The 21739-nt window shown below is 43.5% G+C and overlaps 1 protein-coding gene across 1 annotated transcript in view; it reads left to right on the forward strand.

Annotated features, from left to right (window-relative positions):
* Nucleotides 1-520: 520 nt before the first annotated feature.
* TDRD10 (tudor domain containing 10) overlaps nucleotides 521-21739 on the forward strand; it is a 39858-nt gene continuing 18639 nt past the window's right edge. The window contains exons 1-6 of the mRNA XM_045545207.1: nucleotides 521-561; nucleotides 3994-4021; nucleotides 4366-4442; nucleotides 5440-5498; nucleotides 18538-18608; nucleotides 19257-19413. Of these exons, the coding sequence (XP_045401163.1) occupies nucleotides 4020-4021; nucleotides 4366-4442; nucleotides 5440-5498; nucleotides 18538-18608; nucleotides 19257-19413 (366 nt within the window). The 5' untranslated portion in view covers nucleotides 521-561; nucleotides 3994-4019. The remainder of the gene's footprint in view (nucleotides 562-3993; nucleotides 4022-4365; nucleotides 4443-5439; nucleotides 5499-18537; nucleotides 18609-19256; nucleotides 19414-21739) is intronic.

The following is a 21739-nucleotide window of genomic DNA, read 5'->3' on the forward strand; positions in this document are numbered from 1 at the left end:
CCCCTCCCCTCCGAGGCTGGCGCCTCCCAGCCCCGCCACCTCCGGCCCAGAGCCGGGGCGGCGGGGTGAGCGCCACTTGTGAGGTGGGTCCGGGGGTGCCCGGTCGGGAGAAGGTGGCAGAGGCTGCACGTGCCGACCGCCCGCGCCCCCGCGAGCATAGAGCCCCCGCACTGCTGCACAAACACCCCCTTCTGCGTGGAGCCTTCAAGCGCGCCCAGGGGTGCGCCACGTGCCGCTCAGGCCCGAAGGACGCCCCTCGGCTAGCGCAGGGCCGGGCACGCCTCGCTCATTCACTCCACCTGCAGACTTTACTTTGGGGGGTGGGGTGGGGGAACAGCGGTCACTTGCTCCTGCGCTCGTTCCGTTACTCTCCTGGGGCACCGCCAAGGGGACCAGGCCCTTCCCGCCCCGGCCCAAGCCGCGGCCGCCCGAGGATTGGTTGCGACGGCAGCCCCGCCCCGCGCCCCGGGACCCGGGGGAGGCGGAGCGCGGAGGGAGAAGGCGCGAAGGCTCTGCGCTGGGCGCGCAGTGGCCGCGCGGCTGGGAGAGGAGGTACAGGAGGTACGCTTGCTGGTTCCAGCCCCCGGGCTGTAGGGCGAGGGCTGGCGGGGACAGGGGCGTTGGCAGGCACTAGTGGAAATTGCACCCCCCATGGAAAGGGTGGGAGGGCACGCTGTTACCGCCAGGGCCGGTCGCTAGCACGCGCCAGGCGGGAGGGACAGCGCAGTCGGGGTGCGTGCTGACGGCGAGCGCTCGGCCCAGACTGTGGGGCACGTACGTTAAAAGACGCCTCTGTTATAGCCCTCCCTTCGAAGTAGTTTAAGAACTTTTTGGTTTAAAAAACTAAGTTGAAACATAGTTTCTAAGACAAAAATCTTTTAGTTTAACAAACTAAATGTGCTGCTGGGGCTCACGCAACACATTCTAAACCCTCACATACAAGCCTTGGAAACGGAGCGATCGCAGCCACCGTGGCTTCATTTGTGTGGGTGGTGGTTTGTGAGGTGGGAAGGTGGAAGAAATGTGTGATCATTCCGACCATTCTCGAAAATGCATCTTGACTTTTAAAAAAGGCTTTATTGTGAAATAATTTACATCCCATAAAATTCACATTTTAAAAGTTGTGTACAGTTCAAGGGCTTTTAGTATATTAATAGTAAGTTTATAGAACAACCAACGACTCCATCCCAGAAAGAAACCTTGTGTCAGTTAGCAGTCACTCCTCATTCCCCTCTTCCCCTCCTAACCCTAGGCAGCCACGAATCTACTTTCTGTCTATACAGGTTTGTCTATTCTGGGCTTTTCATATAAGTGGAATTATATGATATGCAGCCTTTAGTGTCAGGCTTGTTTCCCGTAGCATCATTTTTGAGATTCATCCAGGTTGTAGCATGTATGAGTACTTCATTCCTTTTATATTGTCAAATAGTATTCCATCGATGGATATACCATATTTTATTCATCAGTTGATGGGCATTTAGATTGTTTCCACTTTTTGGCTAATATAAGCAATGCTTCTATGAATATTTATGAATAAGTCTTTGTGTGGACATGTTTGAATTTCTCTTGGGTAGTTACCCAGGAGTGTAATTGCTGGTAATTCTCTTTTTAACTTTCTGTGTGAAACTTTTCCAAAGTGGCTGCACCATCTTACATTCCCACCAGCAGAGTGAGGGTTCCCATTTCTCCCCATCTTCAACACTTGTTTTAGTCTGTCTTTTTGCTTATGGCTATCCTGGTAGATATGAAGTGGTATCATTGTGGGGTTTTGTTTGTTTTCTGTACGTGTGGGTGTTTTGGGACTCTTTTGCCAGGGCTAAAGTGCAGTAGCATTATCATAGCTCACTGTAACCTCAAACTCCTGGGCTCAAGCAATCTTCATGCTTCAACTTCTCCAGTAGCTGGGACTATAAGCATGCACCATCACACCCTGCTAATTTTCCTATTTTTGGTAGAGACGGGGTCTTGCTATGTTGCTCAGGGTGGTCTTGAATTCTTGGCTTCAAGTGATCCTCCCGCCTCATCCTCCCAAAATGCTGAGATTACAGGTGTGAGCCACCATGCTGGCCTTATTGTGGTTTTGATTTGCATTTCCCTAAATGTGCTTATTGGCCATTTGTATATCTTTGGAGAAATTTCTAGCAGATCCTTTGCCCACTTTTAAATTGGTTTGTTTGAGTTATAAGAGTTCTTTATGTATTCTTTAGGTCTTTTTAAAAACACACATAAGATACTTCTCCAGACTAAGCAATAGAGTGGAAGGAAGCTCAGGACTTTGGAGTCATATGGTTTGGGTTCAAAAAACAACCTTCTGCATTTGTAACCATAGATACTAAGTGATCTTGGACAAATTATTAGGTTATCATCTCTGAGCTTCTGTGACTTCATTTGTAAAATGGGGTAATAATGCCTATCTCTTAGAGTTTCGGTGAGGATTAAATGGGACTGTGTATATTAGCTGCTCAGCATAGCACCTGGCAGGCCCTTAAAGGCATTTTGGAAAGATTTGTGCTGGGCCTTTGCTTGGGAGGTCTTGATGCCTGCCTTGTTCCAGATACTCATTGACTTTTCCAGGGGTAACTAGGAATTGGGACTAACACCCTACATCCCTGATTTTGCTCATAAACCTCTTGGTTTTCATCCATCCATACCTATCCGTTTTTTAATTATCTTAACCACTTTCAGTTCTATTTAGATTTAGTTGCAGCTGAAATGCTTGTTTCCTCCCACAGCTGGGAACAATTTACAGAAAAGAGTTACTGTTTTATTTTAAAATTTAACATTTTAAATTATGTTTCTCCTAAAGTAAAGGGAAAACAATCCCTTTAAAATGACTTTACAGCCCTCTTATCTGTAGGAAAAGAACCAAGGCTTTAGAGTCATAGGCTTGAGTTGCCTCAGTATCTTGTATAATTTTAAGCAAATCATCTGATATCCTTAAGCTTTGGTTTTTCCATCTGTAAAATGGAAAGATAATACTTCACAGAGTTGTGGGAACGTGCCAATGGAAGCCATAAAAATAAACACAATGGCCATCATATATTGAATACATGTATGCATGGCAAGTGCTTTAAGTGCAGGATCCCACTTAACCTTCATGATCTGTGACATAGGTGCTTTGATTACCATTTTAAAGATAAAACTTGCGCAAGGTCAGTTGCATCTGTCTTTAACTCCAAAGGCCCTGTTCTCTCCACAGGCCCGCCACTGTAAAGAAGTGTGTGTGGTTTTAAAGTTGCTCATGGCCTGTAATCCCAGAAACTGAGGAGGCTGAGGCAGGAGGATAGATTGAATCCAGGAGTTTGAGGCTGCAGGGAGCTATGATCATGCTGCTGCACTTCAGCCTGGGTGACAGATAGAGATCCTGTCCCTTAAAAAAAATAAAAAATGTTGCTCATCCTACCTGTAGTAGTTTTCTATTTGCTGCCATAACAAATTACTGCAACCTCAGTGGCTTAACACAAATATGTTATCTTACAGCCCTGTAGATACAAGTCTGACACGCATTTGACTGGGCTGAAATCAAGGTGTCAGCAGGGCTGCATTCCTTCTGGAGGCTCTAGTTAGAGAATCCTTTTCTTTGCCTTTTCCAGCTTCTGTAGGCTGTCAGCATTCTTTGGCTTGTGGGCCCTTCGTCCACCTTCAAAGCCAGCAGCACTGGTGGAGTCCTTTTCGTATCACAGCACTTTGGCTTTGCTTCTGTTGTCATTTCTCTTTTTCTGACCTTTTCTCCATTCCTCTTCTACTTTTAAGGACCCTGTGATTATATTGGGCCCACCCAGATAATCTCTCTATTTTAAGGTCAGCTAATTAGCAACCTTAACTCCATCAGCAACTTTAATCCCCCCCTTGCCATATATTCATAGGTTCTGGGAATTAGGCTGTGGAGCCCTTCGGGGGGCCATTGTTCTGCCTACCACAGTACCTATTCAGTAGTTATGTGATGGCGAATTACCCTGGCATTCTGCTAACTGTGGCTGGTTGGCTTTGCAGGAGATCCTGTGGAAAGCAACTGCACTATGTAAGTCCCTTCCTTTTGCTGATAAACAAGCCTCCCTCCACTCCCAGCCTTCTCTTTCTCCTGTTCCTGTCTCACTAAGCCCAGAGCTTGAGAGTAACCCATAGCATCTCTTGCCTATTGATCCTAAGCATAAATGTGTTTCATTAATAACTGTTAGTGATTAAAAAGGTACGAAGTGGAAGGCTTCCTGTCTCAGAACGTGATTCCGAGAGGGGAAAGGGAAGCCCTTGGTCAGGAAGGGGAGTGGAAATTTATGCAAGGTCCCTCTGCTTATGCGCGGCATGTGTTTCCTATTGTTGGAGGCTGAGCTTGGGAGATACAATGCTGACACCTGTGTTTGACAGGTCCAGGAACAGCAGTGACTTCCAACCCTCTGCTAACCTGTTCGGGAAGAATGGAGTGTTGGAGCAGAAATCTCCAGGTAAGGTAGCCTGGGGGATTGACTGGTGCTGGGACCTTCAGCCTGTAACTTGGATCCTGGTTAATGATGCCCAGTTTACCTGGGTTCTGTTCAAGTGTGAGACTTGGAATCCACCCAGATTCTGCTCTTCCTCCGGTCAGCCACCATGTTTCCCTTCACATGGTGGATGCGACCCTCACTCTCCAGTGCATTCGCTGCTCCTGACCCCATGCTTCTGTTCCATTTGTTCCTTCTTCCATTTTGCCCTCCCCCATCTCCAAAGTGATCTTTCTAAAACCCAGATCTATGGTTATCCCCCGTCTAGTTACAATGCTTCACCCACACTTCCCAGCCAGTGGAATAACTTGTGACTACTGAGGTGCAGCTTCCTGTGATTGCTCAGTTTGCCTCTGCTGCCTTGCCCGCCACTCACCCGCACGCAGCGTGCAGCCCTCCCAGTCCTGACTACATGTGGTTTCCCAAACGTGCCAAGCTTTTTCATACTCCATGCCTTTGCATGTGCTGTTCCCTCTGCCTGGATTCCCTTCAGCCTCTCCCCTGCTCCTCCGACTCCCCGTGCTCCCCTTTCTCAGCTTAACATTAACCCTGGGAAACATAACCTTATTGGTCGTGAAACACTTCCTAATATCTCAGTGAATGTGCTGGAGTCCTGGTGTGTCTGTGACTCTCTGTCCCTACAGAGTGACCTCTCATACACATGGCCAGCACTTATCATGGACTGCTCTGTGACACTGATAAGTATTTTCCCAGTGACTGAGTATAGTATAACCAAGTGTTCACAAGGGGAGGGATGTTGGTAGGGGTGTGAATACTTTAATGTCGAAGAAAATGTCACTATCACATGTTCTAATTCCTCTGAATCCTCTAACCTTACGCCTGCCTTTTTTTTTTTTTAAGATTAGTCAAATGTAGAAGGAGGGAAAGAGTAGAGCAAGGAATTTTATCTGTAACTGACTGAGGGTAGCACCTGCCTTTTTAATGCTGTTTTTCTTCTTAGGATTCAAGAAAAGAGAGACAGAAGTGTACGTGGGCAATCTCCCGCTGGATATCTCTGAGGTATTCTTCACTCTCTATGAGCAGCTGCTGCTTATGTTCCTTGCTCTTCCCTATCTGACTTACTAACCTGCTGATAACTCAGTTGTACCAGTTTTTAAAGATACTTGAGAGCTGTGACGGTGTAGCAGTCATCAGTTGGTGACTCGAGTGACTAACTCACCACAGTTTGCCTTGGACTTTCCCAGGTTTAGCAGTAGAAAGCTCAAACTGCATGTGGACAGTCACAGCACTTAGCTACCTATCCCGTGCAAACCTGAAGGCTTGGTCAGCCTCCTTATCACTGTGGATTGAGGCAGCTGCTTTTAAGGAAGGGGCCTTGTGAGGGCGCAGCTGCTGATCCTTTGGTAAGAGGGAACAGTCTGTCTCAGCCAGAAAACTGCACCTATTTGACTTTGAAATGGAGCATTTCGGTCAGTGGGCTGTGTCAGTGGGACTTAGAGAACAGAATGTAAACAATGGTATTTTATTTTTATTTTTGTGGAGGCAGTGTCTTGCTATGTTGCCCAGGCTTGTCTCGAACCCCTGGCCTCAAGCGATCCTCCTAACATTCCTTTTTAAAATTGAGATATAATTTGTATGCTGTAAAATTCACCATTTAAAAACGTACCAATCAGTAGTTTTTAGTATACTCACAACGTTGTGCCACCATACCACTAATTTCAGAATATTTTCATCAACTTCCAAAAAAACCCCTACTCATGAGCAATCCCTCCTCCTTCCCCTTCCTCTCAGCCCCTGGCAACCACTAATCTACTCTCTATCTCTAAGGATTGGCCTATTCTGAACATTTTATATAGCTAGACTGATACAGCATGTGGAATTTTGTGTTTTCTTTCACTTAGCATGATGTTTTCAGGGTTCATCCATGTTACAGTGTCTCAGTACTTCATTCCTTTTTATAGCTGAAAAATATTTCATCATATGGATATACCACATTTTGTTTATCTATCAGTTGATGGACATTTAAGTTGTTTCCACTTTTTGGCTATTATGAACAATGCTGCTATGAGCATTGGTGTACAAGTTTTTGTTCAAACATATATTCTGGCTCTTGGGTAAATACCTAGGAGCAGAATTGGTGGGTCACGTGGTAACTCTGTGTTTAACTTTTTGTGGCACTACCAAACTGGTTTCCAAAATAGCTACACCATTTTATGTTCACACCAGCAAAGTATGAGGTTTCCAGTTTTTCTACTTCCTTGCCAAAATCTGTTATTGTCTTTTTTATTATAGCCATCTAGTGGACATAAAATGGTATCTCATGATTTTGATTTGCATTTCCCTAGTAACTAGTGAGCATCTTTTCATATGTTTACTGGCCATTTGTATATCTTCTTTGGAAAAATATCTGTTCAAATCCTTTGCCCATTTTTAATTGGTTTATTTGTCTTTTTATTATTGAGTTGTGAGAGTTCTTTGTATATTCTGAAGACAAGTCCCTTATCAGATATATGATTTAAAAATATTTTCTTTTATTCAGCTGTCATTTAACTTTATTTATAGTGTCCTTTCACACATAAAAGTTTTTATTTTTGATGAAGTATTTTCTATTTTGTCTTTGGTTGCATGTACTTCGGGTGTCATAGCTAGGAATTCATTGCCTAATGTAAGGTCACCAAGATTTACTCCTGTGATTTTTTTCTAAGAGTTTTATAGTTTTATCTCTGATATTTAGGTCTGTGATCCTTTTTGAATTAATTCTTAAGTATAGTGTGAGGTAGGGAGTCCAACTTCATTTTTTTTTTTGCATGTGGATATCCAGTTGTCCCAACATCATTTGTTGAAAAGACTGTTCTTTCCCCATTGAGTTATCTTGGCACCTTTGTCAAAAATCAATTAACCATAAATGTACCAGTTAATTTCTGATTCTTATTCTATTCTGTTGATCTGTTTGTCTATCCTTATGCCAGTACTCTATTTGCTTACTGTAGCTTTATAGTATGTTTCGAAATTGGGTACCCATTTACTCTTGAACTCTCTAGTTTGCCTTCTACCTACACCAGTTTTCCAAAACTGTTCTTGCTGAGTATACCAGTAACCTCCATGGTGCCAAATAGACTAAAAACCTTCAAATACCTCTTTTTCCATAATTCTGATAGATCTGAAAACTCTCATGAGAAAATATCTGGAAATAGAGGCTAAAATATAAGAAACACTCCTTTTAAATACATAGCTGAGACCTAACAAAATGAGAAAAATTAAGAGAGCCCCAAATGGGCAGGTAACTGAAAACCAGAAGAGTCTGGCCAATGCCCTGGGGTCTTTGCCTGACTCAAAACCCAAAGGGCTTGGATTATAACAACGATGTTAGGGCAGGAATGAGACTTTGGGCCTGCATGAGAAGGGGAGTGGGATCTAATACCACTACAAAAGCAGGATCTTTGAAAGGCTGGACCCTCAGTGAATAGTGAACCACAAAAACTTTGCTCATTGGCCCAGGGTGGTATTAAGCTGTCTTGGCCTGAATCCTGGGGCTGGTGGGGCTAGCAATCTCCCCAGGAACATAACACAGTAGGCCAGGTTTCATGTGCATAGGGGTTTAAATTCATGTTACCTGCATGGTCTGGGAACCTTCAAGCCAAAAATTAACTTCTAATAAAATTAAAACCCAATTCATAAAATAAAAACACTTAGACTGTAAATGGAAGGAACCTTTCTAAATCTGATAAAGAGTATCTGCAGAAAATATACAAAAAACATACTTATTTGGGAAACAAGTATTTAAAAATCAAGAACAGGATGCAAGTACTAATATCACCTCTTCTGTTTAACATTTTATGGGAGGTCTTAACCAGAGTGAGGGAGAAAAGAAAAAGAAATAAAAGGTGTAAGAATTATAAAGGGAAAAACAAAACTGTCATTGTTTGTAGATGATTGCCTAAGTTGAAAATCTAAAAGAATCTTATTTTGTTAGAGTTCTTGAGAATTAGCAGGGTAACTGAATATAAGGTAAATATGCAAAAGTCAATTGCATTTCTATGCAAGAGGAACCAAAAATACAAGGAACTAGAAATAAATAAAAGTTATATAAGACATATATAAAGAAAATTATAAAACTTAACTGAAAGACATTAATGCCCAGTAGTGGGATTGTTGGGTCATATGGTAGTTCTACTGTATTTGTAGTTTTTTGAGGAACCTCCATACTGTTCTCCATAGTGTTGGTACTAGTTTACGTTCCCACCAACAGTGTATAAGGGTTCCCTTTCCTCTGCATCCTCACCAGCATTTGTTATTTTTTGTCTTTTTGATACTAGCTATCCTAACTGGGATGAGATGATAAAGCACAAATATCTAAACAGAGAAATGGCATGTTATGGATAAGAAGTCTCAGCTTTATGATCCTTAAAATGATCTATAGATTCAATGCCATTTTGATCAAAATACCGAAAGGTTTTCCAAAGAACTTGACAAGCTAGTTCTAAAATTTACATGGAACAAAAAGTGCTAGAAAACTGCCTTTCTGAAGGAGAAAAAGAGGAGTGGAGAGAAGAGCAAATTCTCTGCTGTAGTGATGATCTTGGTGTGGGTGCAGTGCTAGAGAGTTAGCCTATGAGATAGTAGAGAACCCAGAAATAGAACCACACATGTATAAACACTTGGGGGGTATATTAAAAAATAGGTGGCATTGTAGATCAGGTGGGAAAGAAGGGACTGTTCAATAGACTTGTTCTGACATTGGTTATTCATATAGGGAAAATGAAATGGACCTTTACCTCATAATATGCACAAAGTGGATTCCAGGTGGAATAAGGACTTAAAAGTGCACAGCAAACCTAGTATAATACTAAGTACAAACATAGTACTTAGTGACACAACTTTGCTTTCCTTTCGAGATGAGGAACAAGATATGGATTCTAGCTACTGCTATTTTTGTCAGCATTGTACCTGGTGGTCTTGGTCAGTGCACTAAGGCATGAAAAAAGAAAGATGTAGGAATTGGAAAGACAGAGAAATGAATGCACATCAAAACCACAATGAAGTATCATCTTACACAGTGCTGGTGAGAACGTAAACTAGTACCACCACTACAGAGAACAGTATGGAGGTTCCTCAAAAAACTACAAATATGATAGAACTACCATATGATCCAGCAATCCCACTGCTGGACATTTATCCAGAGGAAAGGAAATCAGTATATCGAAGAGACATCTGCATCTGCATGTTTATTGCAGCACTATTCATGGTAGCCAAGATATGAATCAACCTAGGTGTCCAACAACAGATGAATGGATAAAGAAAATGTAGTAAACATATGCGATGGAATACTATTCAGCCATAAAAAGAATGACATCCTGTCATTTGTGGCAACATGAATGGAACTGGAGGACATTATGTTAAGTGAAATAAGCCAGGAACAGAAAGATAAACACCTCATGTTCTCTCTCATATGTAGAAGCTAAAAAAAAAAATTGATCTCATAGAAGTAAAAAGTAGAACAGAGGATACTGGAGGCTAAGAAGGGTATGGGGTCATGGGAGATAGGGAGAGATTTGTTAAAGGATACAAAATTATAACTAGGTAGGAGGAATAAGTTCTAATGTTCTGTAACACTGTCGGATAACTGTAGGTAATAATATATAGTTTCAAATAGCTAGAAGGAGAATATTGAATGTTCCCAACACAAAGAAATGATAAACGTTTGAGATGATTCATATGCTAATTACCCTGATCACTATTCATTATATGTATCAAAACATCACTGTGCACCCCATAAATATGTACAATTATTATGTCAATTTAAAAATAAATTTTTTTAAAAAATAAAATGCGAACATCTAAAGAATTAGAAAGAAAAGTGTCATTAATTGCAGATGATATGATTGTGAGAGCAGAAAATCATGACTTCAGTTATTATCTATATTCCTAGACTGTACTTTCCCTTGGACTCTAAACTTGTATATTCAATTGTGTATTTGTTATCTCTCCTTGGATAACTTACAGACACTTCAAACTTAACATGTCCAAACTCAAGCTCCTGAACTCCCTCTAGCCTGCTCCTCCCAGTCTTCATCTCCATAAATGGCAATGCCATTTCTCTCCGGCCTGAAACCTGAGAAATATTCTCGTCTCACACTTCACATTTTTCTCACACTTCACATCCAATCTGTCAGCAGGTCATTTTGGCTCTACCTAAAAAATACATGTAGAATCAAAGTATCTTTTGTACAGGAAGGGAGGAAGAAACTAGACTATCTCTTTAAATTTGCCAAAAGAAAAAAACCAATGGAGGATGAAAAAGAATAAAGCTATAGGAGGGAAGGAAGAAAGCATAGAAGGAAGATGGAAGCATGACTTCTGAATTTACATTGGATCATTGTTTTGGCTTAAGGGATTTGTAAACATTTTCATAATTAAATAAAAATTACATATTAAAAAAGAACTCTAAAAATTGAAAACAAATTGATTACATAACCAATTTGATGTCAGAGAAAATAATTGACTTTAGAATATAATATTATGACTGTATCTTTAGTAGGATGTACTACGCTAAAGACCTACAAAGAAATCATAAACTTTGCTCAATAGTTTTATTGTCAGTAATCATACTGATATTGGTTTTTTGTTGTTTCTTGTTTTGTTTTCTGTAGAAACAGGGTCTTGCTATGTTGCCTAGGTTGGTCTCAAACTCCTGGCATTAAGCTATGCTCCTGCCTCCACCTCCCAAAGTGCTGGAATTACAGGTGTGAGCTATCAATGTCAAATAACAATACCGTGCCCAGCCCTGATATTGTTGTTTGAACTTGTTGTATATTTAATTTATGATAAAACAAGTAATTAGATTAATATTAGGAATCAAGATTTTCAGTAGTGTATATATGCAAAAAAGAAAAGAGATAAAAAATAAAATCAAACAAGTTAAATAAAAACTATATAAAACTCATATATGAATTGCAATCCATAGGGATAACCTAGTTGTTTTCCTTTTTGAAAATACATATCTTCTAGCTCTGTCCATTGAAAGACCTTGGAGCTCTAACAACCCAGTAGCAATAAACACGCCTAGCTCCTGGACTGTGTTCCTCCCCACTAAAGAGAACCAGGCTTGGCCGGGCGTGGTGGCTCACGCCTGTAATCCTAGCACTCTGGGAAGCTGAGGCGGGCGGATCGTTTGAGTTCAGGAGTTCGAGACCAGCCTGAGAAAGAGTGAGACCCCCGTCTCTACTAAAAATAGAAAGAAATTAGCTGGACAACTAAAAATATATAGAAAAAATTAGCCGGGCATGGTGGTGCATGCCTGTAGTCCCAGCTACTCGGGAGGCTGAGGCAGGAGGATTGCTCGAGCCCAGGAGTTTGAGGTTGCTGTGAGCTAGGCTGACGCCATGGCACTCGCTCTAGCCCGGGCAACAGAGTGAGACTTTGTCTCAAATAAATAAATAAAGAGAACCAGGCTTTCTTAGAGAAGTGACTGATTCCAGGTCTGGAGCTGCTATGCCAGAAAGCTATCAAATACCATTGAGGTTTGGTTGAAAGGACTAGAGGAGGTTTTATTTAGAGGTGGAGTTCTCGTTTCTTGGAGTTATGTGCTGAGATGAAGCAATGTTGTGTTTGAAATTTGTTTCAGAATAGCCTAGTGACAAGGAGAAGATGTGATGAAATGGGAATCACTGTGAACTGAGAATGATTGAGTGACAGGTGCATAGGGATTTGCAATACTGTTTTCTATATTTTTGTGTTTGAAAATTTCCAAATAAAAAGAAGAGCAAGCAAAGGGAATGTCTGATGGGACAATTTGAGCATAAAAAATACTACATTTGATTCAAATTCATTGATGATTTTTAAAAAAAGTAATAATTTCTAATGATACCTAAAGAAAGGAGAAATAAATAAAACTCACTGGGCCAGGCATGGTGCCTCACACCTCTAATCCCAGAGTTTTGGGAGGCTGAGGTGGGAGGATTGCTTGAGCCCAGGAGTTTGAGACCAGCCTGGGCAACGTAATGAGACCCTGTCTCTACAAACAAACAAACAAACAAAAAACACCTCACTGGACACAATTAAAGATGGCAAGATGATAGTTCATTAATATAAAACTTGATAATTAAAGAGAAGGAATAAGTATTTATCTTTTCCAATACCAATGTTATTTCAGGGCAAATAACCCTAGAGAATGAGAGTTCTTTGCAGAAGAACTGTAGCTCATAAATGCAGAAGAAGTGATAGAATTAGAAAATCACCATTTTCCAAACCTCAGTAAAATACCTGTTTCAGACAGTGGTTATCTGAGCTTGCTTAATTCATTAGGTAAAATATTGACGGACAGTTTTACAATGGAGGGATCAGGCTGTTACCATTTGAACTTGCTGATTAATTTTAGCATCACTAAAAGTGAGACAACCAGATACGAGCCCATTAAAGTGATACAGTATAAAGATGACCACGCCATCTTTAAAATATTCTGGCCAGAAACAAAAACAAACAATACCTATGTGTAGTCAAGTTCCATGGCTAATTTCTAGTCTAAAGGAAACAGGGATTAGAAGATCAAGTTAATGCTGCCATAAAGAAGCACTACGCTTGACTCAGAGCAGCCGACCTGATTTCCATAAAAAGTCGAAGTCATGGAAAAATTAAAGTAGTAAATCTGATAAACATTTAAAGAGATTTAGAAGAAACTTAAGGGAAATGATAACTAAATATGAGGAGACCTTGTTTTGATACTATTTTGGACAAATCAGCTATCAAAAGATATTTTTGACTCAATTGGTGAAAACTGTCCGCTAGTCGATAATGAGAAATTACTTAGTATTTTTAGTTTGGTAATGGCATTGCGTTTACATGAGGAGATGTCCTTGCTTGAGGAGTATGCTGAAGTATTTAAGGGTGAAGTGAAAGGCTGCCTGGGATTCACTTTCAAATACTCTCGTGATGAGGGGTACGGAGAGAGAACACTGTGGCAGGATGGTGGTGATGGTAGGAGCTGGCTGACGGGTTTGTGGGTGTTCATTGTGCTCTCTACCTCTGTGTACGTGTGGAATTCTTTCACACCTACAGCCGGCATCTGAGCACAGTCCATCATGCCCACTGCTCACATCCTGCTCCAGGCCACCACTGTCTCTCACCTGGATTGTTGCTGTGGCCTCGAAGTTGATTTCTCTTTTGCTCTGTTCCCCTTCAGTCTAGTCTTAACACCAAGAGTGGGAAGCAGATCGTGGCGCCCCCCACTCGAGCGCTCACAGTGGCTTCCCGGCCCTGTCCCTTGCTTGCTCCACTGCGGCCTCCCTGGCCTGCCGTGGGGCCTGGCACCTGCTGCTCCGTCTGCTTACCCTGCTCTGCTCCAGGGGTCGCCTTCCCCGGGGGCCTCCCTGGCTGTTCTCCCTGGATTGCAGCCACCACTCTTCCTGTCACCTCCTGCTTTCTAGTCTCCTTCATGCTCACCGCCATCGGACTCACCATACTCACCAAGCACACGACTTCCTCCTCTTACCGATGATCTCTCTTCCCCAGAGAAGACATGCCAGGGAGGGGAGGGGTTTTTGTCTACTCTGTTTGCTACACCTGAAACATTTTCTAGCATAGAGTGGGCACTTGATGTTTGTTGCATGAAAGAATAAGAGGAAGACAGTGAGTATAGATGACTTTCTCAAAGATTTTAATAATAAAGGAGAGTACGAAAATGGGGTGGTAGCAGGAGGGGGGTGTGGGGTTGAAGGAATTTTGTGTCTGTAAGTGTTAAGACGGTAAACATTAGAGCTCGTTTGTATGCTCATGCAGAGGAGGGAAATGGATGCAGGAGCGGCCTTGAGAAGGTGGGAGGGAGGGGATCCCCTGCAAGGACAGGGCTCATGGAGAGGGATGAGTACAGATGCAGGGAGGTGGGGGAGGGTGTGGAAGTTCCCTTTTGGTTGCTGTTTTTTTCTCGGTAAAATAACAATCAGGGTTCTCAGCTGAGTGGAAAGAGGGTGTGGAAGGTTTGTACAGTAGTTCTGTCTGGGAGAGTGGGGGGCTGAAGACGAGCAGGTAGTGGGAGTACAGTGAAGTATGTGACACAGGGAGTGACTGCAGTGATAGATCCTGGCATCTAAGTAAGGAGGACAGCAAGGACATTGCGGCAGGATGGGTAGTAGAAAAGGAGCAGGCTGGGAGCAGCGGCTCACACGTGTAATCCCTGTACTTTGGGAGTCTGAGGCAGGAGGATCCCTTGAGGCCAGGGGTTTGAGACCAGCCTGGGCCACATAGTGAGGCCCCTGTCTCTACAAAAGAATAAAAAGTTAGCCGAGGCTGGGCACGGTTGCTCACACCTGTAATCCTAGCACTCTGGGAGGCCGAGGTGGGCAGATTGTTTGAGCTCGGGAGTTCGAGACCAGCCTGAGCAAGAGCGAGACCCCATCTCTACTAAAAATAGAAAGAAATGATCTGGACAGCTAAAATATATATATAGAAAAAATTGGCCGGGCATGGTGGCGCATGCCTGTAGTCCCAGCTACTCCAGAGGCTGAGGGAGGAGGATTGCTTGAGCCCAGGAGTTTGAGGTTGCTGTGAGCTAGGCTGACGCCATGGCACTCCAGCCTGGGTGACAGAACTAGACCTTGTCTCTAAAAAATAATAAAATTAAAAAATAAAAATTCAAAGAAAGAAAAGAAAAAGGACAAGGGACAAAGTCAGGGTTTGCAGGAGTGTAGAAAGGCGGCAGTATCCGAAGGGTCACAGTGCTGGAGAGTGGAGCTGGAGAACCAGAGACATGAACGGGAAAGGTGGGAGAGGGTCGGAGAGGGCCGGGCTGGGTGCTGCTGCTGGGGGTAGGTGTGGCCCTAGGAAGCAGAAAGCTGAGGGAATGGGCAGGTAGGTGTCGGTCCCTTCTGTTCGCTGTGTGTGTATGTGGCTTGCTTTTATCATCCTACATATTTTCAAAGATGTATCCATGTTGGCACGTGCAGCTCTAGTTAGTGATTTTGGCTGTTGTGTCACACTGTTGTGTGAATCTGCCACAGTGTGTTTACCTGCCCGTAGGCATTCTGATGCTTAGGTTGTACCATATGAAATTGCTGATATTGGACCATTTTTAATCACAAAAACATCAATTTCACATGGTTCAAACTAATATTTTCCCAGTTTTTGCTACTTCAAATAGCTTCAGTGAACCGGCTTGCATGTGTGGTCTCGTGCACACGTGTGAAAGTGTCTCTGGGGCCTGCACTTAGGTGTTTGACCTCAGAGCCACACAGTGCACACAACTTGACTGGGAAAGGGACTGATTTGCACTCCCACCAGTAGCACAAGGGTTCCTTTGTCAGTAACGCTTGGCGTTGTCCGGCTGTTAAATTGCTACCAGTCCTATGGGCATGAAATTATTTAGCACATAGGTGACCACAGTAACCTCCTACCCGTCTGGCACAAAGTCCATATATGCTGATGCCATAATTAATAGGAGGTAATTAATAGTGGTCCCCAACCTTTCTGGCACCAGGAACCAGTTTTAAGGAAGATAATTTTTCTGGGGGATGCAGGGGTGGCTGGGTGTGGAGTGCAGGGTGACTCGCGGGTGATGCACGGCCCGTTTCCTAACAGGCCACAGACCGGTAACGGGCCGTGGCCTGGGTTGGGGACCGCAGCCTTGAACGATGTGGCTGGTGATGATTGACTGAAAGGGATGTGTTGTTAAGTGAAATAGGTCATGAAGCAGAAGGTGTAGCTTGATCCCATGGTCTTTATAGCAGGAGTGCAGCGTCCGTGTTTGGGTGGTAGGACTATGGACGATACTCCTATTTGCTTATCTGTGTTTTTTAACAATTTCTACAATAAACATTTAATGCTTTTGTACTTTAAAAATTCTAATGTTGTTTTCATGATTTAAAATGATGTAGAAGAGTCTCTGTGGGGCATGGAGCAATTTTAGCTTAAAGCACCAAGCCTGTCAAATCTCTAATTGATCAAAAAAATTTAAATAAACAAGTTAAACTATTAAGGGGCAGAAAAAAATGTCAAAATTAGGGCATGCCTTCAGATTTTAGAAATTCCTAATGATAGCTATCAACTGTAACAGCCTCTGCTGATGGGGCACCCTCGCTGATAACACTAGTTGAAATTCCAGGGATGAAAAGATGTTGGCAGGGTTTTTTTGGTAGTTGTGTGTATGTCTTCGGGAGAGGAATAGACTCTTTTCTCACCCTCAAGCACATTTTCTGAAAAACTAGTGCTTCCTGAATCTGCTTTATACCACAGAATAGTAGTTTTCCACCTTGGCTGTTTATTAAAATCATCTGGGAGCTTTTAAAAAACACAGATGCTTTAGTCCCACACCCAGCAATTCTGATATTGTTCCTCTGCGGTGGGCTAGGCATTGCTTTGGTAGTTTAAAAAGAAATCTAAAGTAACTCCCCAGCTGAATCTTATCTGTAGTCAGACTTGAGAACCATTGCTGTGGAACAAGGGTTGGCAAACTTCTTCTGTAAAGGATCGTATAATAAATACTTTATGCTTCGAAGGCCATATGCCTCAGTTACTTATACTCAGCTGTGCCGTTCTAGCATGAAAACTGCCGTAGACGGTATGTAAATGAATGTGCACACCTGTGTTTCAATAAAACTTTATCTACAAAAAATGGTGGTAGACTGGATTTGGCCCAAGGCTATGGTTTCCTGATACCTGCTATAGAAGGTATCAAAATAATAAATAATTTCCATTTTATTTTAATAATGGTAAAACCTGAGAAGAAAACTGTGGTTTGTGTAACTAAATGGAAAGAATGTAGGATTTGAAGGTAGAAGCCCTGAGTTCAAATCCTAACTCTAAATTGGCTGTGCAATCTTAGGGAAGTCACTTAACCTCTCTGATCCTTATTTTATGCATCTTTGCAATGAGGACGACAGTAATGCATACTTTACGGGGGGATATAAAGACCAGATGGAATAAGTCATATGAAAGTGCCTCATAAACTGGAAATGCTAAGCACATATTGCTTGTTCTCACAAATTGCTTGTTGCTCAGCATCTTGTGGATTCATGTGTAATAAACATTAAATATTTAAAAGTAAAGCAAATTAGAAAATTTGAATTTAAATGTAATATAAACATGAAGACTGAGAAAAATGAGTTATACATAATGCATTTTTGTTTTCCTAAGCTAACAAAGTGACTTTGGAAGATGGTATAAATATACATTTTTCCAAGATAGAGTTTTCTGGGGAAGAATTAGTTTTCACCACAGTTGTGAAATTTTACAACCGTCACATGCTGGTGGGGAAGCCAAGGAAGGAGGAAGTGCGGAGGCGTGCAGGTAGGAGTCGGCGGAGCGGAGGCCTGAACAGAAGCCATCACAGTGGGCAGCGGGCGCACGTCTGTGACCTGCAAGAAGGCCTGTGCAGTAGGGCAGGCACAGGAGCCGAACTGCAGACAGTCAGGAGGGAGTGGGCGGGGAGGAAATGGAGGCATTAGGCGGAGACGGCTCTTTCTACAAGTTTGGCAGAAAAGGGAAAAAATAGGGTGTAGCTCAAAAGGGTATCAGGGTGGTGTAGATGTTATCTCAGAACAGGGTCGGGTGGTGCATGTGTGGAGACGGGGACTCATGCCAGTGGAGTGGGCTGGGAGGAGTGGGGACCAGAGAGGGGAGGGAGGCAGCCTGAGGGCAGACCAGGAGAGGGGCTGAGAAGGCCCAGGGGAAAAGGCCAGGGAAGAGGGAGGGGAGCCAGACCAGGGGCAGTGGAGGCTGGGCCAGTTTGCGAAGCAGTGGGGAGAGGGCACTTGCAAAGCTGCAGAAGTCACTTCCTCCAGGGAGCCTGCCTTGACCTCCTTGTGTCCCTCCAAATCTGGGTTAAATGTGCTCCTGTAGCCGCTGTACTTCTTGTGATGAAATGGGCTGTTTACTTGGTTGCCTTATCTCCATCCCCCCTCGACTGTTGGGCTTCACTGAAGACAGGGCTTCTGTCTTGTCTGTCTCTGTATTTGCAGCACTTAGCATAAAACCTGGCATGGGCAGCACATAATAGATTCTCGATAGGTACGTGTTAAACGGAGTGCAAATTAGCTGGTTGGGGATCTAAAACCTTGAGTACTGGTTGTGAGTTATGTCTTCTGGTCTCTTTATTTTTTAAACCCTGTAGGAGGAAATTCTGTGCCTTCTAAAGGACTTCAACCCTCTCCGTGTCCAGAAAATCCAGAATGGCTGCAAATGGTAATGACTGTTCTTCCTTTGTTTGCTTTGGGAAACACCTCCTTTCCTCCCTGTCCATTTCGCTGATGCACTGCGTTGCAGACTAGCCCAGCAACTCCCAAATCCACACCCATGGTGACTTGGCAAGGAGACATTTGGGAAACCCCCTTTCCATATTTAACCCTCTGACTTGGCAGCTGATGATGTCTTATCAATATAACCACCCTGGTTTAGATGTCCAGAGACCTGGGTTTATTTTTAGTTATGTCCTTGCTGTGTTTTCTGACTTGAGGTAAGTTACTGTGCCACCCTCAGGTTTAGTTATACCTGAAAACTGGACCTATTCATAGTTTTCCTTTCTTATTTTCAAGGCAATAACAGTGCTTTGAACTTTTGGGGGCAGTAGTATTAAAGAAACTTGTAGATATTCCATGCGTAGTGATAGAGTCAGCTCATTTCTTTCCCCCAGAGGCCCACACAGTCTCTTGCATTGCCCGGCCCAGTCCTGAATCTGGACGTATTTTTGGCTTGTTGTGCACTTGGAATGGCTCTTCTGTTGTTGCAGAGGGAAAGGAGACTGCTGTCCCGCTGGGGCCCGCTGCCCCACCTACAGCTCTGGGCTTCCCTTGAGGTGTGCCTAGAGCTGCCATCTCTCTCTTTCCTCGTCAGCTTCGCATTCGTAGACCTGGGCTCCGCGCAGAACGTGGCACTTGCGATCCAGGAATTAAATGGCAAGCTCTTCCACAAACGAAAATTGTTCGTGAATACAAACAAGAGGCCCCCCAAGAGGATCTCTGACTTGGCCAAGGTGCCCGAGGAGCTGCCGGTACGTCCTCTGGCCTCTCCGTGCTCAGGTGGCTTTCGTTCCACTCTTCAGCGCTTGGCAGACTTTGCTTCTGGTTCTGTTGTCCTCCTTTAGTCCAGCCTACTGTGGAAAATGCGGGAGGCTTGGGTGAAATTAGGGAACCTTTATGACCTTTAGCAGAAGCAAGCTCAGGTACAGAAAACTTGGAATTTGTAGATAATGGGGACTGTGTTCTTGGCAAGGACAAAAAGAGTGATTAGGCAATTCAGTCAGGGCTTTTCAACCTAGAATATTGAAATTCAGGTTTTTACTTGTTTAATGTAGCAAACATTAATTGGGTGTCTGATGTTTATGCAGCCTGTTCTGGCTGCTTGTGTGAAGTATAGGACAAAGGTGAATAAAATCTGGTTCCTCCTGGCAGGAAGAGAAATATTGCCAAATATGAGCTGTGGGGGGCAGTTAATGGCAGAGATGGTGCGGTAGAGAAGGGAAGGCCCCAACTCGCCCCCAGGGGCGTCCCTCAGAAGAGGTGGGCTCATTCTCAGGATGCAGAGGTGAACCAGGAGAAGGATCTCATTTCAGAGCCTGATGTGTAAGGGACCTACTGGCTGTACATGCAAGGACATCCGAAAAGCAGTGGCTTAAACAAGTCAACTATTTGGTTTTCTTTCCTATAGATGAAGTCAGGAGGTTGGAAGCCCAATGTTAGTATGGGGACTCCATGATGTTATCAGGGTTCCAGGTTGGAAGCAGGGAAGAGGGAAAGGGCAAAAGAGGCTGTGTTCTCTTAAAAGATGCATGTTCAGAAGCCCTGACCATAATTCTGCTTATGTTTCCTTGGATAGCACTACAACTCATGACTTATGTGCAGAGAGGCTGGGATATGTAGTTCTTTTATTGATTTATTTATTTTTTGAGACAGGGTCTCACTCTGTTGTCCAGGCTGGAGTGCAGTGTCGTCATCATAGCTCACTGCAACCTCCAGCTCCCAGGCTCAAGCGATCCTCCTGGCTCAGGTGGGACTACGGGTGTGGACCACCACAGCCGGCTAATTTTTAAATGTTTTGTAGAGATGAGGTCTCGCTATGTTGTCCAGGCTGGTCTCGAACTCCTGGCCTCAAGTGAACCTCCTGCTTCAGCCTCCCAAAGTGTTGGGATTACAGGCATGAGCCACGACACCTGGCCTGAGATGTAGTTCTTAAGGATAGGGACATTGTTGCAAAACTGTGGTTCTGTCAGCAGGGAGGAAGGAGAGAATGCATGCAGGCAGGCAGTTAACAAGGTCAGTCCCAAGGCAGATGGGAGCTGAGAGACAGGTTGGAATAACCATGAGATTGTCAGAGGTGGCTTCCCTTGCTAGTTCCCAACTATTTCTCTTTCTTTCTTTCTAAACCGTAGCAGCTTTTCAGAAGGTTAGACTGTCAGAGTATGCTACTTCCTGAATCTGCTGTTCTGTGTCATGCCCTTCACTGAAAAGGTCAGCTTCTGGCTCATTATCTTTCTCCCATCATCATGCAAATGTAGTGTCCATGTGGATGATCCATCTAAGAGTCTAGTGACTAGACTCTAGCCACTTGCTTCCTGATTGTTGTATCTTGTATGTTTTTTTCTTCCCTTTGGTCACAGTTTCTCATTCCCCTAGCTGTATTTCAGACCTTGCCATTGCTAATAACTGAGCATCTCCAAAATAGCCCCTTTAATCATCCCACTGTGTACACCCCCATCTTGCAGCTCTCTTACTTTGAAAGAGTGGTTCTCAAACTTGCACAAGCATCAGAATCAACTGAAGAGCTTGTCAGAACAGCTTGCTGAGCTCCATCCCCCAGAGATTCTGATTCAGTACATCTAGGATGGGGCCCAAGAATTTGCACAAGCTCCAGGTGGTGCTGGTTCTCCTGGTCCTGGGGCCACATTTTAAGTAGCAACTGCAGCCCCCAGGCCAACAGTTAATATATTGGCACACATTGGTCCCCTAAATCCACTGACCCCACCATTTCTTCATTATTCAACACTCTCTTTGTTCTCTCACTTCCCTCCTTAGTTTCCATAGTCTGTGTAAGTACCTTAGTCCAAACATCCTTAACTCTCTTACTCTTTTCTCACTAGGTCATGTCTTGGAAGACCCCAATCCTTGTTGAACCCAGCCCTCTGCCTGTTCTGAACATGTGCTCTGAGATGCTGAAGGCATCACACAACCTTGCTAACTGGTCTCAGTGTGTGTGGGTGGTCACAGGCTTCCCCAATCTTCTAAATTGGCCTGTCTTAGAATTCCCTAACCTTTTCTGCTCCTATGTCCAGTCTGCTCTTAAGCCCATTTAATGAATTTTTCATTTTAAATAGTATATAT

Source organism: Lemur catta, chromosome 3 (genome assembly GCF_020740605.2).
Source record: "Lemur catta isolate mLemCat1 chromosome 3, mLemCat1.pri, whole genome shotgun sequence".
Taxonomy (NCBI): domain Eukaryota; kingdom Metazoa; phylum Chordata; class Mammalia; order Primates; family Lemuridae; genus Lemur; species Lemur catta.